This window comes from Vulpes vulpes, chromosome 3, assembly GCF_048418805.1.
Source record: "Vulpes vulpes isolate BD-2025 chromosome 3, VulVul3, whole genome shotgun sequence".
Taxonomy (NCBI): Eukaryota; Metazoa; Chordata; class Mammalia; order Carnivora; family Canidae; genus Vulpes; species Vulpes vulpes.
In genome coordinates, this window is record NC_132782.1 from 145,561,462 (window position 1) to 145,582,437 (window position 20,976).

The following is a 20,976-nucleotide window of genomic DNA, read 5'->3' on the forward strand; positions in this document are numbered from 1 at the left end:
TCCATCAACATGAGATGTAGAAGCTGCATGCAGGAACAGATGTCACGGTTATACCGAAGCCTGAAGACAGCGGAGCACAGATACACAGACGCGGACTGTGCACTTAGCCTTGGTTCAAATCACTGTTATTTACTAGCTGTATGACCTCTGGCAAATGTCTTCACCAATTCAAAGTTCAGGTTCCTCAACCATGAAAAGGGACATACTAGTAGAGAATTATGAGGATTAAATGAGAAAATACATACAAAGCACTTGTCTGGTATAGTCTAAGTACATAAGAACTCAATATATGTTAGCTACCATTATTAATTAGTAGATTGTCTCATGAATATGTCTTTGACGTTTACTGTTAGTAGTGGCTTTGATTTTTTTTAAGCTAAAAAAAATAAAATAAAGCAGTACTGATTTGACTTAGTATGTTCCAGTTACTTTATTCAAAGTGAAAATGACTTTTTTTCTGATTAAAAAAATACATATTTATTGACATTCAAATCATAAAGGAAATTATAAAGCAAAATGGAAAAAATCAGTGAAATCTATACATGCAGAGAAATACATTATTATGTTAATGACATTTCTTTTATTTTCCAAAAGCAGGATTAATCTACTATCTGTGTCTTTCTGTTTTTGAAATATAATTGTAGAGCTCTTATTTCATAATAGTTTCTATTCATAAACTAGCCATAAAAATGTAAAAGTAACTCTTTTTTTGGGGAAGCAGAAAGAGTAGAGGTAAAACACCTGTCACGATCTGCCTGTGTTCAAATGCCAACTTTACCACTTACTAGAACTATCATCTTGGGTAAGTCACCTAGGCTCCGCATCTTAACTTCCTTATCTGTGAAGTAGAATTGTTATAAGGATTAAAGGAGTTATAGATAAAGTACTTAAAATAGTACTTGGTACATAGTAATACAGAAGACTTAACTATTGTTATAAAAGGTCAAAGGTACCTATATGTTGTTATATAAATATAAAGCAGCTCATAGAACCAGTTATGTGTATTATTCCACTTGTATAAAGAGAACAAAATACACAATAATATATCTATTTATATATATAGATAGATAAGCATAAAAATATTTAAAAGATGATAACATTAAACTGTTAACATGCTTATCTCAGGAAGAATTTTCACTGGCTCCATTATAATGCTGCAATGTTTTACAAACCTTATGTAAGAAATCAATAAAAACAGTCCATTTGAAAAATGTATTTTTTTGGAGTGGAGAAAATATAAAGAAAATAGAGGAAAATAACAAAACTCTTGGTTTTCAGAAAGATGACAATAGTTATTAGTTCTTCCTGCTATTCCAGGAAAAGAGAGTTTAGAGCTTACAGAGAACTAAATCCACTATTAGTGGAAGTATATTATAGTAAACCCAAAGTTATAATTTCTCTTTACTAAAGAGACATTATTTTCTATGATTTCAAGAAAAATATTCAAAAGAAGAAAACATTTAAGTACCTTTAAAATTGCTAATAAACATACCTAAGGTTATTAAATTTAATAGAGAGGTGGCTGAAGCATAAACAGGAAAGTGGCTGAAGCATAAACTAAACAATCCTATTTCCCCTTTATTTTACTGGGTCAAGACAAGAATGCCACATCCAATTTGAAACACCTTTAATGTCTAAACTTATATGTTCTGTCTAATTTATAGAGGAAGAACGTCTATAAAATTTTAAATCCTAAAGCAAAGTTTCCAAATGCTGTTTAATATTGAATGACAGCTTTTCTGAGAATGAATACAGGTTTAAGAGAGAATATGCAGTACTCATGCAGAACAGGACAGCCTAAAATGAATCATCAACCTGGTTATTAATATTATTTTGTCTAATGTACAGACTGTGCTTTCAGTATCTCACAAAAATACACCGTGGCCTGAGCTGAAGTTTTAGATTTAAAAATATTAGCTCTTGGATGTTATACACACCATTTATGTCCAATATGAACTCTCTCAAATGTTACCAGTTACATATAATATCCCAAATTTCTGACCTATGCTGATGACAGATCACCATCTATTGTGATGTCATCCAGTACTGTATGGTACTAGTTCATATGATATTTTTTCTGGCTACAGTTTAAAGGGCACTTCCTGTTTGTGGAGTAAAGCCTACCACATTATCAAAATATGTAACTGAAGGATCACAGTATGACCTCCTGTGATTTTATTTCTGTATTGTTGCCTTAAATAGCGATGAGTAAATCTTCTAAATTATGTCGTAAGACTTCTTGTCCAAGAAGCAATATATTTTGCAATCTCATTGACAAAATTGTTAAAAGACCATCCTTGCAGTTTTTGGGACAGTGGGGATATCACTGTTATGAACCTAGGATTTACAGAACCCTGGCAAAAATTCTGAGGTATGTCGACTTGGATGGGTTTGACATACTACTCTCAGATTATATTGCATTTGTGGAAAAATCAGGATACCGTTTCGAACTAAATTTTAATCTTGAATTTACTGAAATATGTGTGAATACAATTCTGTACTGGGTATTCGCCAGAAAAGGTAATCCTGACTTTGTGGAGTTGCTTCTCAAGAAGACAAAGGACTATGTTCAAGACAGAAGTTGTAACCTGGCACTGATATGGAGGTAATAATCTCATACTTTCACCATAAAAGGAGAAAAATTGCTTTTTAGCTTATATTACTACTTTTTTTTCTAAAATGAACATGCATAGTGGCTATATATGGATAAGGAATCCTGACTTGATTGCTCATTCATTTGTTCACTCCTTTATTACTTCATTATTTATTCAATAAATGCTTCCTTATACATACATTATTATGTGCCAATAAATTTCTAGTGGTTCTGCTCTATAAAGTTTACATGTTAGTGCTCAAGGTAAGGGCATGTTAGACAACTTAGATTTCTTTTACTAGACAAAGACATTATTTTGGGTAAAACTGTGATCTCTTCTTCTTGGAAATATTAATAATGCTAATACTAATACATATATCTATAATATGTACATAAAATGACTTTCAAGTAGAATTCAGAATACATATCCATATTCACTCAGTAGTAGTTATCAAGCATAATAATTCACTATTTGTATGTTAAACATTGATAAATTTGGCTCCAAAATCTCCATGATTTAGCATAATGAAGTCAGGTACCTGATTCAGTCTGCTATAGAACCAAATTTTCATGTAGTCTGAAATGTCAGTCTAGCTAATGAATACTACTGGGGATCATACAGAATGAAATATTTAATGTGACCTCTTTGTACAAAAAGTCCAAAATACAGATTCTAAAGTTACCTAGTTTGCACTGACTCTAATTCATGCTACAATTTTAAGTACTGGTTTGACTAGAACCAATGTGCCTTTGTACGTAAGAGGCACTGTACGAGCTAGGCACAATGATAGGTGCATGTATGCACTAGAAAACAAGGCAGATAAAATCAGTTCGAGACTAAACCAATCTACATTCTGCCTGAAGCAGAGTTCCCTTGATTGTGTATCACTGTGATCCTGGAGAACCACTAGATTGCTTTCCTTAATGATCACCCAAGTACCTGAACTAGTAACTGTGGTCTGGAATATCAGTAAATACAACCCCCAAAAAGCAATTTTTGGTTGTTTTAAGGACCATTATATCTGTAACTATAGCGAAGAGCAGCTGCTTCTGAGTATCACTAGCTGGGTTAAGTAACACCTATGTGTGTCCCTGGCAGGTCCATGGGAAAGAAAAATGGAATAAAACAGAGGAAGAGAATATAAATTAAAAAAATTCTTAAATGGGAAGCAAAAGGGGAAAACTGAGACTCATAGTTTTATTTAGATTCAGATGAGGCCTAAGAGTTCACTAGCAAACTTCCACCCTGGGCAACAACCTTACATCAACCATCCCTGGCTGATGCTCATACGGTCTCTGCTTGAACAACTCTGGTAGCAGTTACCTATTTTGTGAGGTAAACCATTCCTTTCCCCAAGGACCTGTTTCCCAGCTATACGTATCCTGTTTCCCTCAAAGACTTTACCCAGTCCCATGACTTTAGATATTATGTATGTGCCAATGACTCCCAGTCTTTCTTCCAGCCCTAACCTTTCCTCTGAGCTCCAGATTCCTTCTATATAAAGTTGTCTACTCAACATCTCCACAAAGCATCTCAAACAGAAATAATATTAATCTAACTCATTCTCTCCCTGTCAAACTGCTTCTTCCCCTGAATTCCCTACCTGATTAATAGCCCCTTTTGTTCTATCCTGTTGCACAAGAGAGAAATCCAGAATTTATTCTTGATTCTTCTCTTTCTTTCATCAACACATTAGCAAGTCCTTTTGACTTGATCCTAAAACATATCCTAATTACACTTTTCATTTCCTCCATTTCCAACCTAGGTGAACCACATTCATCTCTTGCCTCCACAACTGCTATAGGCTGCCAAAGAGCCTTTCAGCTTCCACTCTTCCCTCTCAACCCCTGTAATCTATTCTTGACTCAGAAGCCTGAACGACCTTATAAAAATGTGAAATATGTTACATCACCTATGCTTAAAATCCTCCAAATCTTTACCACTACAAGTGGAATTAAATTCAAACCCTATACTCATTTTTTAAAAGTCCTACATGAGGGGCAGCCCAGGTGGCTCAGTGGTTTAGTGCCGCCTTCAGCCCAGGGCGTGATCCTGGAGACCTGGGATCGAGTCTCACGTCAGGCTTCCTATATGGAGCCTGCTTCTTCCTCTGCCTGTGTCTTTGCCTCTCTCTCTCTCTCCTCTCTGTGTATTCTCATGAATAAATAAATAAAATCTTAAAAAAGAAAAGTCCTACATGATCTGGTCTCTCACTATAGTAACAAAATACAATCTCATATCATTCTCCCCCTTGAACACTATATCCCAACCACACAGACCTGTTTCTTGAACATCTTCCATTTCATTCCTGCCTGAAGGTCCTGTAATGACTGTTACCTCAAAGTGAAATAAGTCAGACTGAGAAAGACAAATATATGATTTCACTCATATATGGAATCTCGAGAGCAAAACAAAGGAATAAATAGAGAAAAAGCAGAAACAGACCCGTAAATACAGAGAACAAACTGATGATTGCCAGAGGGTAGGGGGGAGAAAAGAGGGATGGGCAAAATGAGTGAAGGGGAGTGCGAGATACAAGCCTCTAGTTATGTAATGAACAAGTCATGGGAATAAAAGGCGCAGCATAGGGAATGCAGCATAGGGAATGATATCGCAATGGTGACAGATGGTAGCTATGCTTGTGGTGAGCACAGTATAACCTGTAAACCTGTTGCGTCACTGGGTCATACACTTGAAACTAATGTAATATTGTGTGTCAACTATACTCAAGTTTTTAAAACTAGAATTAAAAAAATAATAATACAATAATAATAACTGATCCCTCTGTCTGGAAATCCCTTCACTCAGATCTTCCTAGGACTAGTTCTTTTTTATCATCTGGAACACACTATAAATGTCATCTCTTCAGAGAGGACTTTTCTGGCCTCATCATCTAAAGAAGTCATTCATTCAGTGTCATAGCACTATTTTTATTGTCTGCACATCAATCACTATATGCTCATTTGCTATTGCTCTTTTTTTTTCATTGATTTCTTTGTTCACTATCATTAAAAGTAAGCTCCATGAGAGAAGAAATCCTGACTACTTCCTCAACATTGAATCCTCAGTGCATAGAACTATGTAGATACATGCAACAGCTCAGTCAAGAATTTGTTGAATGAAAAAGTGAATTTTTATGCAGCTTTATTAGATTCTTACTCATCATGCACTGAAATCTGTCTCCATTTCTCCAGTTCTGCCTCCAGAGCTATGGAGAACAAAGTCTATTTTCTCTCCCAAGTGAAGACCTCTCAAATATTTGTCCTCATAATGAATACCTTGTTTCCTATTATGACCTAATAATGAATACCTTAAGTTTCCTATTATTTGTTGTTTATTCCTACAGCAGCATTTTTGTCACCTTCCCCAGGATATACTCCAATATGATACTTTCTCCATTATAATAATGAAGTATCTAAATAGGTCCCTGGATGAGAGAAGATAGAACTAACGAGGGAAAGGAACTTAAACCTGTTCATTTTTTTACAACAAACTTGCAATCGTAATCTAAATGCCATTGTATGATATACCATAAGTGGTTAAAGAGATGATGTCATTCAGTTAAGATAATCATTTATTAAGCATTTCCTTAAGTGCCAGGCACTATGTTACTTTTTGGGAATTCAAAAACAAAACAGCCATATTTCCTGATTTGCAGGATCTCACAGACTAGTAAGTGAACCATAAACATTATACTATAAGGGCAAAAATAGAAGCATGTGCTGGTAGAAAGAACAGAGAAAGAAGTTGTTAACACTATTGGAAAGCAGCAGATATCTGAAAAAGCTCTCTAGAGGATTATTAAACTGATTTTTAAAAGATGAAAGGGAGTTTTCTCTTCCTTTCCCTTGAAGAAATAAGATCTAGGCAGAGGCAGGATGACTAAAACCAAAAGAGATAACAAACATGTTGATTCTAGGGATTATAGACAATTCTGCAACTGCTAGAAAGTAAGATAGGAAATCAGGTAGTATTAAAAGATGAAGCCTGGAAGTGAAAGGGTGAAGTACTTTGTAGGACAAACTAAGGAATTTGAAACTTACACCATGAATGATGCCTAACCAGTGAAGGTTAGACTTGTAGTATGAAAAGATTCATCAGTGCTCATTTGAAGACTCAACTGTAGGAAGGGAGACTGGGACTAGAGGCAGGGAGACCAGTTAGTAGACTGCTCAGACATTCCAGGTACGGTGGCAGCTCCAGAACCTGAACAGAAAAAGAACTGTGGGAAGCAATCTTATTAAAAAGAAGTAGGTGACTGGAGAAGTTGCTTGACACTGAATTTGCATAGTAGGCACTCTGTGCTAACTTAGCTTCCATGTGTATTTATAATAGTTTTAGGGAAAGAACTAATGCTGCTCTGCCACCATCTTCTCCAACTTCTGGCTATTCTTTGATACCACAACTGTCCAGGTAAAACATAAAGAGAACTTGAATAGCAGTAGAGGAAAGAAGAGATATTATTAAACAGAATAACAAAATAGCGAGTGATTAGAAGCAGACCATCAAAAAGAGAGGAGTTAATTTCAAATTTCTAAATTTTAAGACTTGTTGATAGCTGTATTAGTTTTCTCCTGTTGTAACAAATTGCCACAAATTTAGTGGCTTAAAATGATACAGATGTATTATTTTTTAGTTCTGGAGGCCAGAAATCCAAAATGAGCCTACTGGGCTAAGATCAAGAGGTCAGCAGAGCTAGTTCTTTCAAGAGGCTCTACAGAAGAATGTTTCCCTGCCAGATTCTAGAAGCTTCCTGTATTCCTTGGTTCACAGCCTCTTCCTCCATCTTCAAAGCCAGCACTGTACAGTCATAGCTCCTTCACTGGCTCTGCTTCTCTTGTTCTCTGACACATCTTAGAAGAGCCTTTGTGGTTACACTGGGTCCACTTGCATAATCTCCCATCTCAAGATCCTTACCCTTAATTACATCTGCAAAATCCCTTTTGCCAGTATGAGAGGCCATTATTCAGCCTACCACAATGGTCATGCCACAAATCTATCACGATTATTACAGAGGACTTAAAAATTCAGTTTGGGACATAAGAGTTTGCATTACCTAAGGGATAGCATCATCCTTGATGTCTCTGTCTCTTACATTCCACATCTAATCTGCCTGGATATCTGTTGGTTCTGCCTTTAAACAATATACAGAAATCTGACCATCTCTACTGCTATTGCCTTGTACTCAGTAACTTTCCTCTTCCGATCCCATAACAAATTCTCAACAGAGGTAAGATCATGTTGCTTTCCCATTCAAAATCTCCAATGACTCCTCCATTCCATTTAGAGTAAAAGATGGAAGTCCTCTCAGTGATCTACAAGGCTCTACATAATGATATCCCATTATCTCTGTCCTTGTTTCCCACTACTCCTCACGCTTTTCATTCTTTCAGCCACGATGGCTCCCTTACTCTTCCTTCCCTCACCACTCCAGGAACACTGCTTCCTGAGGATCCTCAAATAAATATCTTCTAAATAAATAACTAACTAAATCCTAAATCCTAAATAAATAACTTCTTCATCTCTTTCTTCTTTATTCAAATGTTACCTTTCAGAAATGCCCTCTCCTATCATCCTATTTAAAATTGTAAAATGTCCTCGTACATCTGTCCCAACACTTCCATACTTCCTATTCTGGTCTATTTTTTTTTTTTCTTATCAAATCTTCTGACATATTATAAAATTTGCATTTTGCTATGTTCATCCTGTACTGTTTCCCCTCACTACAATCCAAGCAGGTATCTTTGTTATGTTCACTCACATATCCCAAGCGCCTAAAACAGTACTTGGCATGCAGTATCCATTCAATAAATATTTGTTGAATAAATTAATAGACAGTAATTGAAGTTATGGTCATGGATGAAATTGCCTGAGAACAAAAAATCAAAAGAAAATTAGTCAAAAGACCACATATTTACTTAAATGTTAAGGGCAGAGAAAGAGGAACCAGTAAAAGATGGTTGAAAAGGAACAGCCAAAGAGGTAGGTGGATAACTGGGAGAAAATAGCCCTACTAAGTTAGGATAAAACATGGTTCCATTAAATATCAGACATAAAATTATGACAAAGGATCTCTTAAATTTGGTGGCTAAAAACTAAAAGAGAAGTAGTAGGAAAAAATAGAAATAATTAGTATAGCTACAAAACTGAATCATTCTCTGCATGTCTATATGGAAATATTATGCCCCATTTCATAACCATATATGACAGGTTTTCAGATACGGAGGGTTCAGTTCATTAACTTCACATTTAAAAACTAATTCTTGCTGTGCTTGCCTTACTCCATCCATATAAGTACTGTTATAATTAACTGTCAGTACAGATTAAGCAAATTTTGGTTTACAGTAACATGCTCTTTAAACATGAGGATTAATCATGTCACTTGGGTACAGATTAGACTTTTAAATCTCATTTTAAGCCTATTTGGGTTTTGGTTATGTTTTCAACATTTTTGGCCCAAAATTACTTCTAAAGGTAATATCAATCTTAATTATTTTAAAATTAACTAATATCTATACATCTTACCAAGGACCACTTATGGTATCTTTGTCCCCTAAGACTCCTGAATTCCTAAACTTAAAATACTGCTAGTCAAATATCTTAAGAGTGAGCAAGATCAGAGGTGGTTCAAGATGGTAGGAGAATCCTGAACTTACTCCAATGAACCCAACAAATCTACATCTATATATGCTACAATTCCCCCTTAAAAAAAAAAAAAAAAAAAAAAAAAAAAACTAGCTGACAGATCCTCCACAGCAAAAGATTAATAGACTGGAGCACCTGGGTGGCTGAGTCAGTTCAGCGTCCAACTCCTGATTTTGGCTCAGGTCATGATCTTAGGGTCCTGAGGTCAGAGCCCTGCATGGGGCTCCATACTGGGCCTAGGGCTTGTTTAAGATTCTCTCCCTCCCTCTTCCTCTATCCGTCCCCATTCCCCTCACCTCAAGAAAAATAAAAATAAAAAATAAAAATTATTTTATTTTTTAAAATAAAAAATTAAGTGGGCCATATTAAATGGGCTGGGGAAGCAGAGACATGGTCTAGCCAAAAACCCCACCCCCAGCATGCCAACCCACAATTAGGAGGAGTTGAGAGGGATCTCACAAATACAGAGGTTCTCCCTGAGAAGCAAGGTGTTTATGTCCCACATCAGACACTCCAACCCTTGGGGCCTGCACTGGAGAGATGAGCCCCCAAAACACCTGGCTTTAAAACCAATAGAACTTATGTTCAGGAGAAATAGTGCTGTAGGAAATGGAGATAATACTCTTAAAGTATCCACAAGTAGACACATTCACTTTGGGACCTAGTACAAAACCTAACACTATACCTAACGAATACCTAATCCTAAGATATTTGCCAGAAGGGCAAAGCCTGTTGAAGCTCTCTAGCAACAAAGGCATCTTTTCAGCATTCTCTTTCTTCTTTCCTGGTGCTGGCACAGGAAGGTACCATCTTTGCACTATCCCTCTACCTTACTGCCTACAAGAAACTCACTTCATATGTAAGGACACACACAGACCAAAAGTGAAAGGTTGGAAGAAGATGTTTCAGGCAAATGGAAATCTGCCCACCCATCCCAATAAGAAAAGCTAGGGTAGCTATAGTTATATTAGATAAAATAGACTTTAAAATAAAGACTGTAATAAAAGACAAAAAATGGGCATTATATACAAGTAAAAAGGTCGATCCCAATAATAAGATATAACATTCTGCATTCAACACAGAAACATCTAAATATATAAAGCAAGTATTAAAAGACCTAAAGGCAGAAATTGACAGCAATAAAACACTAGAAAGGGGCTTTAGTATACTACTTACATCGATGCATTGATCATTCAGGCAGAAAACTAATAATAAAGTATCCTTAGAAGCTCAACTTTATGGTCAACTAATATTCGATAAAGGAGGAAAGACTATCCATTGGAAGAAAGACAGTCTCTTCAATAAATGGTGCTGGGAAAATTGGACATCCACATGCAGAAGAATGAAACTAGACCACTCTCTTTCACCATACACAAAGATAAACTCAAAATGGATGAAAGATCTAAATGTGAGACAAGAATCCATCAAAATCCTAGAGGAGAACACAGGCAACACCCTTTTTGAACTCGGCTACGGTAACTTCTTGCAAGATACATCCACGAAGGCAAAAGAAACAAAAGCAAAAATGAACTATTGGGACTTCATCAAGATAAGAAGCTTTTGCACAGCAAAGGATACAGTCAACAAAACTAAAAGACAACCTACAGAATGGGAGAAGATACTTGCAAATGACGTATCAGATAAAGGGCTAGTGTCCAAGATCTATAAAGAACTTATTAAACTCAACACCAAAGTAACAAACAATCCAATCATGAAATGGGCAAAAGACATGAAGAGAAATCTCACAGAGGAAGACATAGACATGGCCAACATGCACATGAGAAAATGCTCTGCATCACTTGTCATCAGGGAAATACAAATCAAGACCACAAGGAGATACCACCTCACACCAGTGAGAATGGGTAAAATTAACAAGGCAGGAAACAACAAATGTTGGAGAGGATGCGGAGAAAAGGGAACCCTCTTACACTGTTGGTGGGAATGTGAACTGGTGCAGCCACTCTGGAAAACTGTGTGGAAGTTCCTCAAAGAGTTAAAAATAGACCTGCCCTACGACCCAGCAATTGCACTGCTGGGGATTTACCTCAAAGATACAGATGCAATGAAATGCCGGGACACCTGCATCCCGATGTTTCTAGCAGCAATGTCCACAATAGCCAAACTGTGGAAGGAGCCTCGGTGTCCATCGAAAGACGAATGGATAAAGAAGATGTGGTTTATGTATACAATGGAATATTCCTCAGCCATTAGAAACAACAAATACCCACCATTTGCTTCGACGTGGATGGAACTGGAGGGTATTATGTTGAGTGAAATAAGTCAGTCAGAGAAGGACAAACATTATATGTTCTCATTCATTTGGGGAATATAAATAATAGTGAAAGGGTATAGAAGGGAAGGGAGAAGAAATGGGTAGGAAATATCAGAAAGGGAGACAGAACATAAAGAGTCCTAACTCTGGGAAATGAACTAGGGGTGGTGGAAGGGGAGGAGGGCAGGGGGTGGGTGTGAATGGGTGACAGGCATTGAGGGGGGCACTTGATGGGATGAGCACTGGATGTTATTCTGTATGTTGGCAAATTGAACACCAAAAAAAATAAATTTATTATTAAAAAAAAAGTATCCTTAGTTGACACATTAGACCAAATGGACTTAATAATATATATAATAATATATAATAGTACACACACACACACACACAGAATATTGCATACAAAAGCAGTAAAATACACATTCTTCTCAAGTGTACATGGAATATTCTCCAGGACAGACTATATGTTAGGCCATAAAACAAGTCACAATAATCCAAGAAGATGGAAATCATATCAAGTGTGTTTTCCAACCACAATGGTATGACACTAGAAATAAATTATAAGAACACTGGAAAAATCACAAATATATGGAGATTTAAAAATGTGGTACTGAACAACCAATGTGTCAACAAAGAAATGAAAGAAATCAAAACTTATCTTGAAATAAATTAAAATAGAAATACATTTTATCAAAATCAATGAGATGCAGCAAAAGCAGTTCTAATAGGGAAGATTATGGTGATACACACCCACCTAAAAAACAAACAAACAAAAAAAGCTCAACTACACTAACTTTATACCAAAAGGAACTAGAAAAAGAAAAATAAAGTTCAGTTAGTAGAAAGAAGGAAATAAGATCAGAGCAGAAATAAATGAAATACAAACTAAAAATAAAATAGAAAAGATCAATGAAACTAAGAGCTGGTTCTCTGAAAAGATAAACAAAACTGACAAACCTTTAGCCAGACTCAACAAGAAAAAAAATCAGAAATGGAACAAAAATTAACAACTGATACCAAAGAAATACAAAAAAGATCATTAGAGGCAATTATGAACAAGTATACATCAACAGATTCAACAACCTAAAAGAAATGGATAAGTCCTCATATACATATAATCTTCCAAGACTGAATTGTGAAGAAACACAAAGTCTGAATAAGCCAATTACTAGTAAGGAGATTGAATCAGTAATCAAAAACCTCCCAACGAACAAAAGTCCAGGACCAGACAGCTTCACTGTTGCGTTCTACAAAATATTCAAAGAAGATTTAATACCTATCCTTAAACCCTTCCAAAAACTGAAAAAGAGGAAACACTTCCAAACTCATTATACAAGTTCAGAATTACCCTAATGGCAAAACCACATGTGGACACTGCAAAAAATAAAATTACAGGCCAATATCCTTGATGAACATGGATGCAAAAATCCTCTACAAAATATTAGCAAGTCAAATTCTGCAATATATCAAAAGGAGGATCATACACCATGATCAAGTAGGATTTATTTACAGGGATGAAAGGATGGTTTAATACCTGCAAAACAATCAACATAATACACATTAAAAAATGAAGGATAAAAATTACATGATCTCAATATTTGAATATAAAACATTGACAAAATTCAACATTCATTTATGATAAAAACCCTCAACATAGTGGGTATAGATGGAAGGTACTCCAACATCATAAATACTATATATGAAAAACCCACAAATAATATCAAACCCAATGATTTAAGATCAGGAACAAGACAAAGAGGCCCACTCTCACCACTTTTATTCAACATAGTATTAGAAGCCCTAGATAGAGCAATTAGGCAAATAAAACAGAAATTAAAATAAATTTAAAAATAAAATAAAGTATATCCAAATTGGGAAGGAAAAAGTAAAACCGCCACTATATATAGATGACATATTATATATAGAAAGTCCTGAAGACTCCACCAAAATAGCTAAAACTAATAAATTCAAAAGTTGCAGGTATAAAATCAATATACAAAAATCTATTGTGTTTTTATATACTAACAATGAATTATCAGCAAAATAAATTAAGAAAACAATCTCATAAAATACTTATGCATCAAAAGAATACAATACTTAGAAGCAAATTTAACCAAGGAGGTGACAGATCTGTACTCCAAAAACTCTAAGACACTGATGAAAGAAATTGAAGAAGACACAAAGAAAGATATTTTGTGCTCATGGATTGGAAGAATCAATATCATTTAAATGTCCGTATCACCCAAAGCAATTTACTGATTCAATAATCTGAACCAAAATTTGAATGGCAGGAACACCTCGGTGGCTCAGTGGTTGAGCATCTGCCTTTAGCTCAGGTCGTGATCCCAGGGTCCCACATCAGGTTCCCCACAGGGAACCTACTTCTCCTTCTACTTATGTCTCTGCCTCTCTCTGTGTCTCTCACAGTTAAAGAAATAAAATCTTTTAATAAAATTTTTGAATGGCCTTTTTTCACAGAATTAGGACAATCCTAAAATTTGTTTTGAATAAGAAAAGATCTTGAATAACAAAAGATCTCAAATAACAAAAGATCTTGAATAACAAAAGTAGTCTTGAAAAAAAAGATAAAAGATAGTAATCACAACAGCATGGCATAAAAATAAGCATACAGATCAAAGGAACAAAACAGTGAGCCCAGAAATAAACCCATGCAAATATGGTTAATTAATTTTATGAAAAAAAAAAAAGACAAGAATATATAACAGGGAAAGGATGGTCTCTTCAAAAAATGATGCTGGGAAAATTGTCAGATGCAAAAGAATGAAATTAGACCCCAATCTCATACCACACACAAAAATTAACTCAAAATTGGCTGAAGAAACCATAAAACTCCTAAAAGAAAACACAGGAAGTTCCCTGACATTGTTCATGGCAATATTTTCTGGATCTGACTCCAAAGGGGGAAAAAAATGTCCATTCAGATTCTCTGCCCACTTTTTAATAGAATTTTTTTTTATTGAGTTGATGAGTTCTTTATATATTTTGGATATTAACCCCTTATTAGATATATCATTTGCAGATATTCTTTTTTCCACTTAGTAGGTTGCCTTTTAATTTTGTTGCTGGTTTGTTTCCTTCACTGTACAGAAGCTTTTTCATTTTTCATTTATTTTTACTTTTGTTATCATTGTCTTGTTGGGTCCAAAAGCCACAAAAAAAAATTTTAATTACATGTATATATTTTTTCCTGGATAACAGTAAAAAAAATCAACAAATACTTGTCTACTTCAGGCTAAGCATTATTCTAGGCATTTAAGTATTTATTTATTTATTTATTTATTTATTTATTTATTTATTCATGAGACAGATTGAGAGGCAGAGACACAGGCAGAGGGAGAAGCAGGCTCCACGCAGGAAGCCCGACATGGGACTCGATCCCTGGTCTCCAGGATCACGCCCAGGCCAAAGGCAGCACTCTGCTGAGCCACCCGGGCTTCCCAGCATTTAAGGATATAATAGCAGATTCAACAGACAAAAATTGTTGCCCTTGTGGAGCTTACATGTTTTTTTTTTTGCCCGTCTTGCCCACTCATTTATTTTGAAGATGAGAAAATGAACGATTAGTAATGTTAAGTTATCCAAAATGATATGGGCTTAATGGAGACCTGTGCAAAGTCATGAGAAGAGGAAGGAAAGTCAGGTCATCAAAGAAGTCTCCACAAAAGAGCTTATTAAACGGAGTCTAATATGAGGAGCAAGACTTGTCCCAGAATTGAAAAGGGATAGAAAGAACATATACAAATCAAAGAACTGTGAAAAAGTTGGATGCAATGGTGGCTTGGGAAAGCGAATATACCTGTAAGCAGGACAGGGAATCCAGAAGGAGAAGGGGTTTAGTAAGAGTTCATTTTGGGATATATATTGGATTTATGAAAAAGATGGGATGTCTCAGGCAATACTGATCCGGAGAGGATTCCAACAGAGAATGTCTATATTTATATATGGAAATTAGAAGGATACGTATAGTAACACTGGCAGCGTTACAACAAAAACTCAACTTAATTTCTAACATGCTACTCTGAACTACACCATACTATTTTTTTTATCATGAAATCTTGGTGTTTCAACACTCAATGAAGCTTGGGAGATATACTAGTTGGTCTAGTGATTTTTAAACTGTTCCCTTTGGAGCTCCTGACAAGGGAATCACACGGGGGAGGTTTTCAGGACTTCTCTCAACACACTTCACCCAGAGAACATTTCTAACACAAAACATTCTTTTTGTATAGCTAGTTTAGGTGTAACAATCCTCCAATGCTGCTTTATGCTTGTAAATGAAACATAACTTCTAATCTTTTTATTGATTAACACCTGCTATTCCTTCAAATCTTAGCTCTAGGATAACCTATAAACAATGGTTATTCCACTGCCTCTCCTCAGTGCTTCACAGTATACCAAGCATGTTTCTATCATAGCCATTATCATTTTGTATTGTATTATTGAATTACTTGACCATTTCCCTTACTAGACTGCAATAAGGTTCTTGATATAAAGGACTGTATCTTTCATCTCTGTGTATCTAGCACTCAGTACACCCTGGGCAAGCAAGTGTTAAATCAATTAATGAGCAAATGAATACATAAATGCATAAGGAAACTAAGATTCAAAGAGGCTGACTGATCCAAAATCATAGAGCTAGTTAGGAGAAACCAAACCTAGAATCTAGAACCCTTAAATTACTCCATTTTTATAGCATTATATTGTGTTGCCTCCCCTCATTAATTAAATATATCCTATATTAAATTCCTTTTTCTTTTTTTTAAGATTTTAATTATTTATTCATGAAAGACACAGAGAGAGGCAGAGACACAGAGGGAGAAGCAGACTCCCTGTGCGGAGCCCGATGCAGAACTCGATCCCAGGAACCGGGATCATGACCTGAGCCAAAGGCAGGCAATCAAACACTGAACCACCCAGGAGAAACTCCTTTTTGAATAATGCTCTCCTTGCTCTGCACAGTTGTTCAAAACCAGTATTTATAGTTTGTGTGCTGTTCTGAAAAACATATTAGTATCTTATTAGACCAATCAAAAGAATTCCAGAGACAAAGGATCATAAATAAAATTTCCCTTTCTTTAGTCCTAAAGCCATTTTTATTTGGCTAAATCAAGACTTGATAATATAAAATCTTCTGTGGTTAGCTATGCAATGTCCTATCTACACATTGAGACCAGTACATTAGCAAACATAAATATCTATTAAATAATTGCAAGGACCACATAAAATCAGAAAAAAAATAAAATTTTCACTGCTTAAACCTAAAAATACCAATTCTAATTTTATTAAAGTAAAAAATATATAGAATTAAGATAGTTGCACTTATTCCTTTCTCATCTAATCTCCAAACTCAATTCATGACTGACCAAGATGATGTCACAAGCATCAAAATAGTCACATAATTTTATTCTATTAATAAAGTGAAATTTAAGAGAGTGCCTTTTTACCTTCTCTGTTTTAAATTTTCCAGAGCTACATCAGTTTTCTAATACTTGTTCTAATGACAGCAGGATTTCTCCAGTGAGCAACATAGCTACTACCACTAAAAGCAAACACTTTCCATCCATTTAAATCTTTCTTTGTTTTTACAAGTGCAAAGTTTAAATGTGTAATAGGAATTTTCTTATTAACTTCCAGTTTGGTCTACATTCATGGAGTAGAAAACTCTTTTTAGGGCACCCCAGGTGGCTCAGCAGTTTAGTGCCACCTTCGGCCCAGAGTGTGATCCTGGAGTCCTGGGATCGAGTCCCATGTCGGGCTCCCTGCACGGAGCCTGCTTCTCCCTCTTCCTGTGTCTCTGCCTCTCTCGCTCTCTGTGTGTCTCTCATGAATAAATAAATAAAATCTTAAAAAAAAAAACAACCTCTTTTTAAGACATACATAAAGGTAAAAGTGCATTAAAAGCTATTTAAGACATTTAATACTTAAGAGAATACTATTATTTTCCCATTACTGTTAAGACAACTTACAATTCTTAGCTCTGTATTCAGTGAAGCTTTTGTTTGGTCCACAGAACTTTTACACCAGTGTACTGTCCAAGCCCACTAAGTGGCATCACACCTCTACTCTACGTAGCTCAGACAAGACAATCTAATATCTTAAAAATACTCCTGCAATATGGAATCTTAGAAAGAGAAAAAAATCCCATCAACATTGTGATAACAATATTGCTCTACCCTTCAAGAGTGAGAATAATGGTTGATCATGAATTGGTAGACATCCAGGAAGATGCCAAAACATGTTTAGTGCTGTGTTCCAGAGTGCTTTCTGCCATTTCAATCAGGGAAATAGAGGTAAGCAAAATATTATTCTTGGGTTTGGGCTCAAATATTGATCAATTTTAAGATAAAACTGTGAGACAAGAATGAATTTGATTTTTAATCTATGAATTATATCCAGTGAAAAATTAATAATTGAGTGTAGGCTTATAAATTAAAAATAAGTAAAATCTAAATTATCTTGAACATTAGTCCCTTATTTCATAATCTTGTCTTCTAAATAAATAATTTTAAAAGTTAAATTTATGGTTTATTTTAGTAGTTACTAAGTAGATGTATCTTATTATTATATTCTGATTACACAATAACCTGTGTTTATTAGGATCTCTAGGTCTTAAGAACACCCTAAATAAAAATTTAACAGAATTCTTTACAGTACAGTATTTTTAAATGAGTTGCATTTCTCCTCACAAATACATGCCAAGATATTAAAACATAAAGACTTAAAATATTTGTGCAATTGAAAATATCCATTCCTCAGTTTTGTGAGCAGAGACTATTTCATATACCCTAGCAATGATCCCAAGCATTGAGCTAAATACTTGGTGATAAGGTACTAAACATATACCAGATATTCTTTGAATAGCTTAGTACTGAATAAATAATTTTAAAATATTATATATCAGGATGCCTGGATGGCTCAGCGGTTGAGCCTCTGCCTTTGGCTCAGGGCTTGATCCCAGGGTCCTGAGATAGAGTCCTGCATGGGCTCCCCAGGGGGAGCCTGCATCTCCCTCTGCCTGTGTCTCTGCCTCTGTCTCTCATGAATAAATAAATCAGTCTTAAAAAAAATTATATGTCATTTAAGTACCATATGGTCTACAGATTATAGGTTCTACTGCAGAAATAGCTCTGTAATACAGCAATGTCTTTTAGTCCTAAATCAACTTAATTAACATTTAGCTTCTAGAATTAAATCTTTAAAAAGGGGTACCCTAACTGAAACTTAAAAATTTATCTTTTCATATAGACAAATCTATCAGGATTTTTTTTTAAGATTTTATTTATTCATGAGAGACAGAGAGAGAGAGAGAGGCAGAGACACAGGCAGAGGGAGAAGCAGGCTCCATGCAGGGAGCCCGACGTGGGACTCCATCCCACATCTCCAGGATCATGCCCTGGGCTGAAGGCGGCGCTAAACCGCTGAGCCACCTGGGTTGCCCCCTATCAGGATTTCTTATGGTTTTGCAGTACAAAGTTTTATTCTACAATGTTTGGAATCACCTAGGGGGCCTTGCAGGATTTATGTTGTCTGTGCCTAATCTCAGACGAACTGAATTAAACTTTCTGGAGTAAAACCTCAGCATTCATATACTTTAAAGTTTCCTGGATAATTCTGGTGTATAGCCAACTTGACAACACTACTCTGGAAGGAGAAGCTGATAAAACATAAGTGTGTGATCTGTCTAAAATAAAAAACATATACACATTCATAGTTGTAAGAAATAATGTTTTGTGTCCTTAGACATATTATTTAAACTTTATATATCACTGTGAGAAATAAAAGGCAAATAAAAATACTTGCCTCAGATTAAAAAAAAAAGCTTTGTAAAAAATATAAGGGTTATATAAACTTAAGATCTATTTTCTGAATTAAAATACAAAATAAAAATGCTAATAATTTGGAATAAACAATGATTAATATTACAAAATTAAAATATTTCCTCTTCAGACGCAGCTAAGTTTAGGAAGACGCCCAATTATTTCTAATTGGCTGGACTACATTCCTTCAACAAGATACAAAGATCCATGTGAACTATCACATCTTTGCAGAATAACCATTAGGGCTCAACTACTGACCAACAATATGCTCCCAAATGGAATATTTTCACTTCAAATACCGGTTCGTCTACAGAAGTACCTGAATTTAGAAAGTTAATACACATCTTTCTCCTGAGTTCTTTAAGGATACTCACCATTGTATGGTTTAGAAGTTAATAAACTATTAACTTCATGCAAAATTTTATTGCACTGAATATTTCATTAGAAAATATAATTTCACAGGACACCCTAAATCAATCCATTTTAAATCAGTATATGGCTCTGCCCATTACCTTTCTATACAGTGGAACAAATTATATGCTTTTTGTTATATTTTAGATTTACCCTTCTAATCCACTCTTAAAAGTTTTTTTTTTTGTGTTAGAGCATTATTGTTATCTGTGGAAATTTTGGTCATATTAATGTTCTGAAGCTCCTACTATTAGTGTGTTCTAAGCTAAGTAAATATTTTGTATTGTGTATTCCTATTAACAAGTATATTGAGTTCTTTTGCAAATAAAATGCTGTGCTTGGTGGTAAGGAATAGTTAAGGAAATTAAGATGTGATCCCTTCCTTGAGAAGCCATAGTCACAAATTATACAAGGTAAAGAATTCGTCAACTAAAGGATGGGGGTCAGGAGGAGGATGACAGAAATGGATAGTATTTGGAAATAACTAGCCCCAAATAACAATATGGAGCTTTGGTGTTTTGGTGTGTGATACTTCTAAGTACTAGATCAGTAGTGCTTTTTAAGTTGAGATATAATTGACATGTAACATTATATTACTTTCAGGTATATAATAACATGATTCAGTATATGTATATATTGCAAGATGATCACCACAATAAGTCTAGTTAACAGCCACAATCATACATAGTTACAACGTTTTCCTTGTGATGAGAACACTTAAAATCTACTTTCAGCTACTTTCAAATATGCAACACAGTATTATCAGGCACAGAAATTTATTACCTTAAAAAATAAATTTTATTCTACTCCAATTTTTTAAGCTCTTCTTGAGTTAAGTAGGGTAGTAGACTATTCTCTATATAAATAAGTGGTCAAACTGCTGCAATACACAGAAGAGAACTGGGAGATAATTTTTCACAGGTTGCTTACATTTCTGCCTGTCTTATAGCAGAGGCACTGTCTTACATTTAACTACCTTTTTAAGGATGTTTGTATAATGAACAGCCTTGGAAGACAGTGATAGTGTCTCCCTCTGAGCACAGGCAGGTCTGTTCAGTCTAGTATAATAAAGAATTATCTTCCTCTGGAAAAATAAAGGTTGAGCAGGTCTGCTAGAACCTCATTAATAAAAGGGTTTCCCTAGCTTGGGGTTCCTCAGCCATAGTACACATATCTAACTGGACCACTCCATGTCTCAGAGGATCAGGATACCTGA

The 20,976-nt window shown here is 35.2% G+C and overlaps 1 protein-coding gene across 1 annotated transcript; it reads left to right on the forward strand.

Moving 5' to 3' along the window:
* Positions 1-2,204: 2,204 nt before the first annotated feature.
* On the forward strand, positions 2,205-19,686 carry ASB17 (ankyrin repeat and SOCS box containing 17). Its single transcript, XM_026004722.2, has 3 exons — positions 2,205-2,605; positions 17,543-17,822; positions 19,480-19,686. Exons 1-3 carry the CDS (start codon positions 2,205-2,207, stop codon positions 19,684-19,686), a joined length of 888 nt encoding a protein of 295 aa, XP_025860507.1.
* Positions 19,687-20,976: the final 1,290 nt, after the last annotated feature.

What these genes read in the sequence shown, in the direction of transcription:
- ASB17 (XM_026004722.2), top strand. Translation starts at nt 2,205, where the DNA reads ATGAGTAAATCTTCTAAATTATGTCGTAAGACTTCTTGTCCAAGAAGC. An exon ending in AACCTGGCACTGATATGGAG is followed by an intron (nt 2,606 to 17,542) that starts GTAATAATCTCA and finishes TTTGGTCCACAG; the next exon opens with AACTTTTACACCAGTGTACT. An exon ending in TTTCAATCAGGGAAATAGAG is followed by an intron (nt 17,823 to 19,479) that starts GTAAGCAAAATA and finishes TTTCCTCTTCAG; the next exon opens with ACGCAGCTAAGTTTAGGAAG.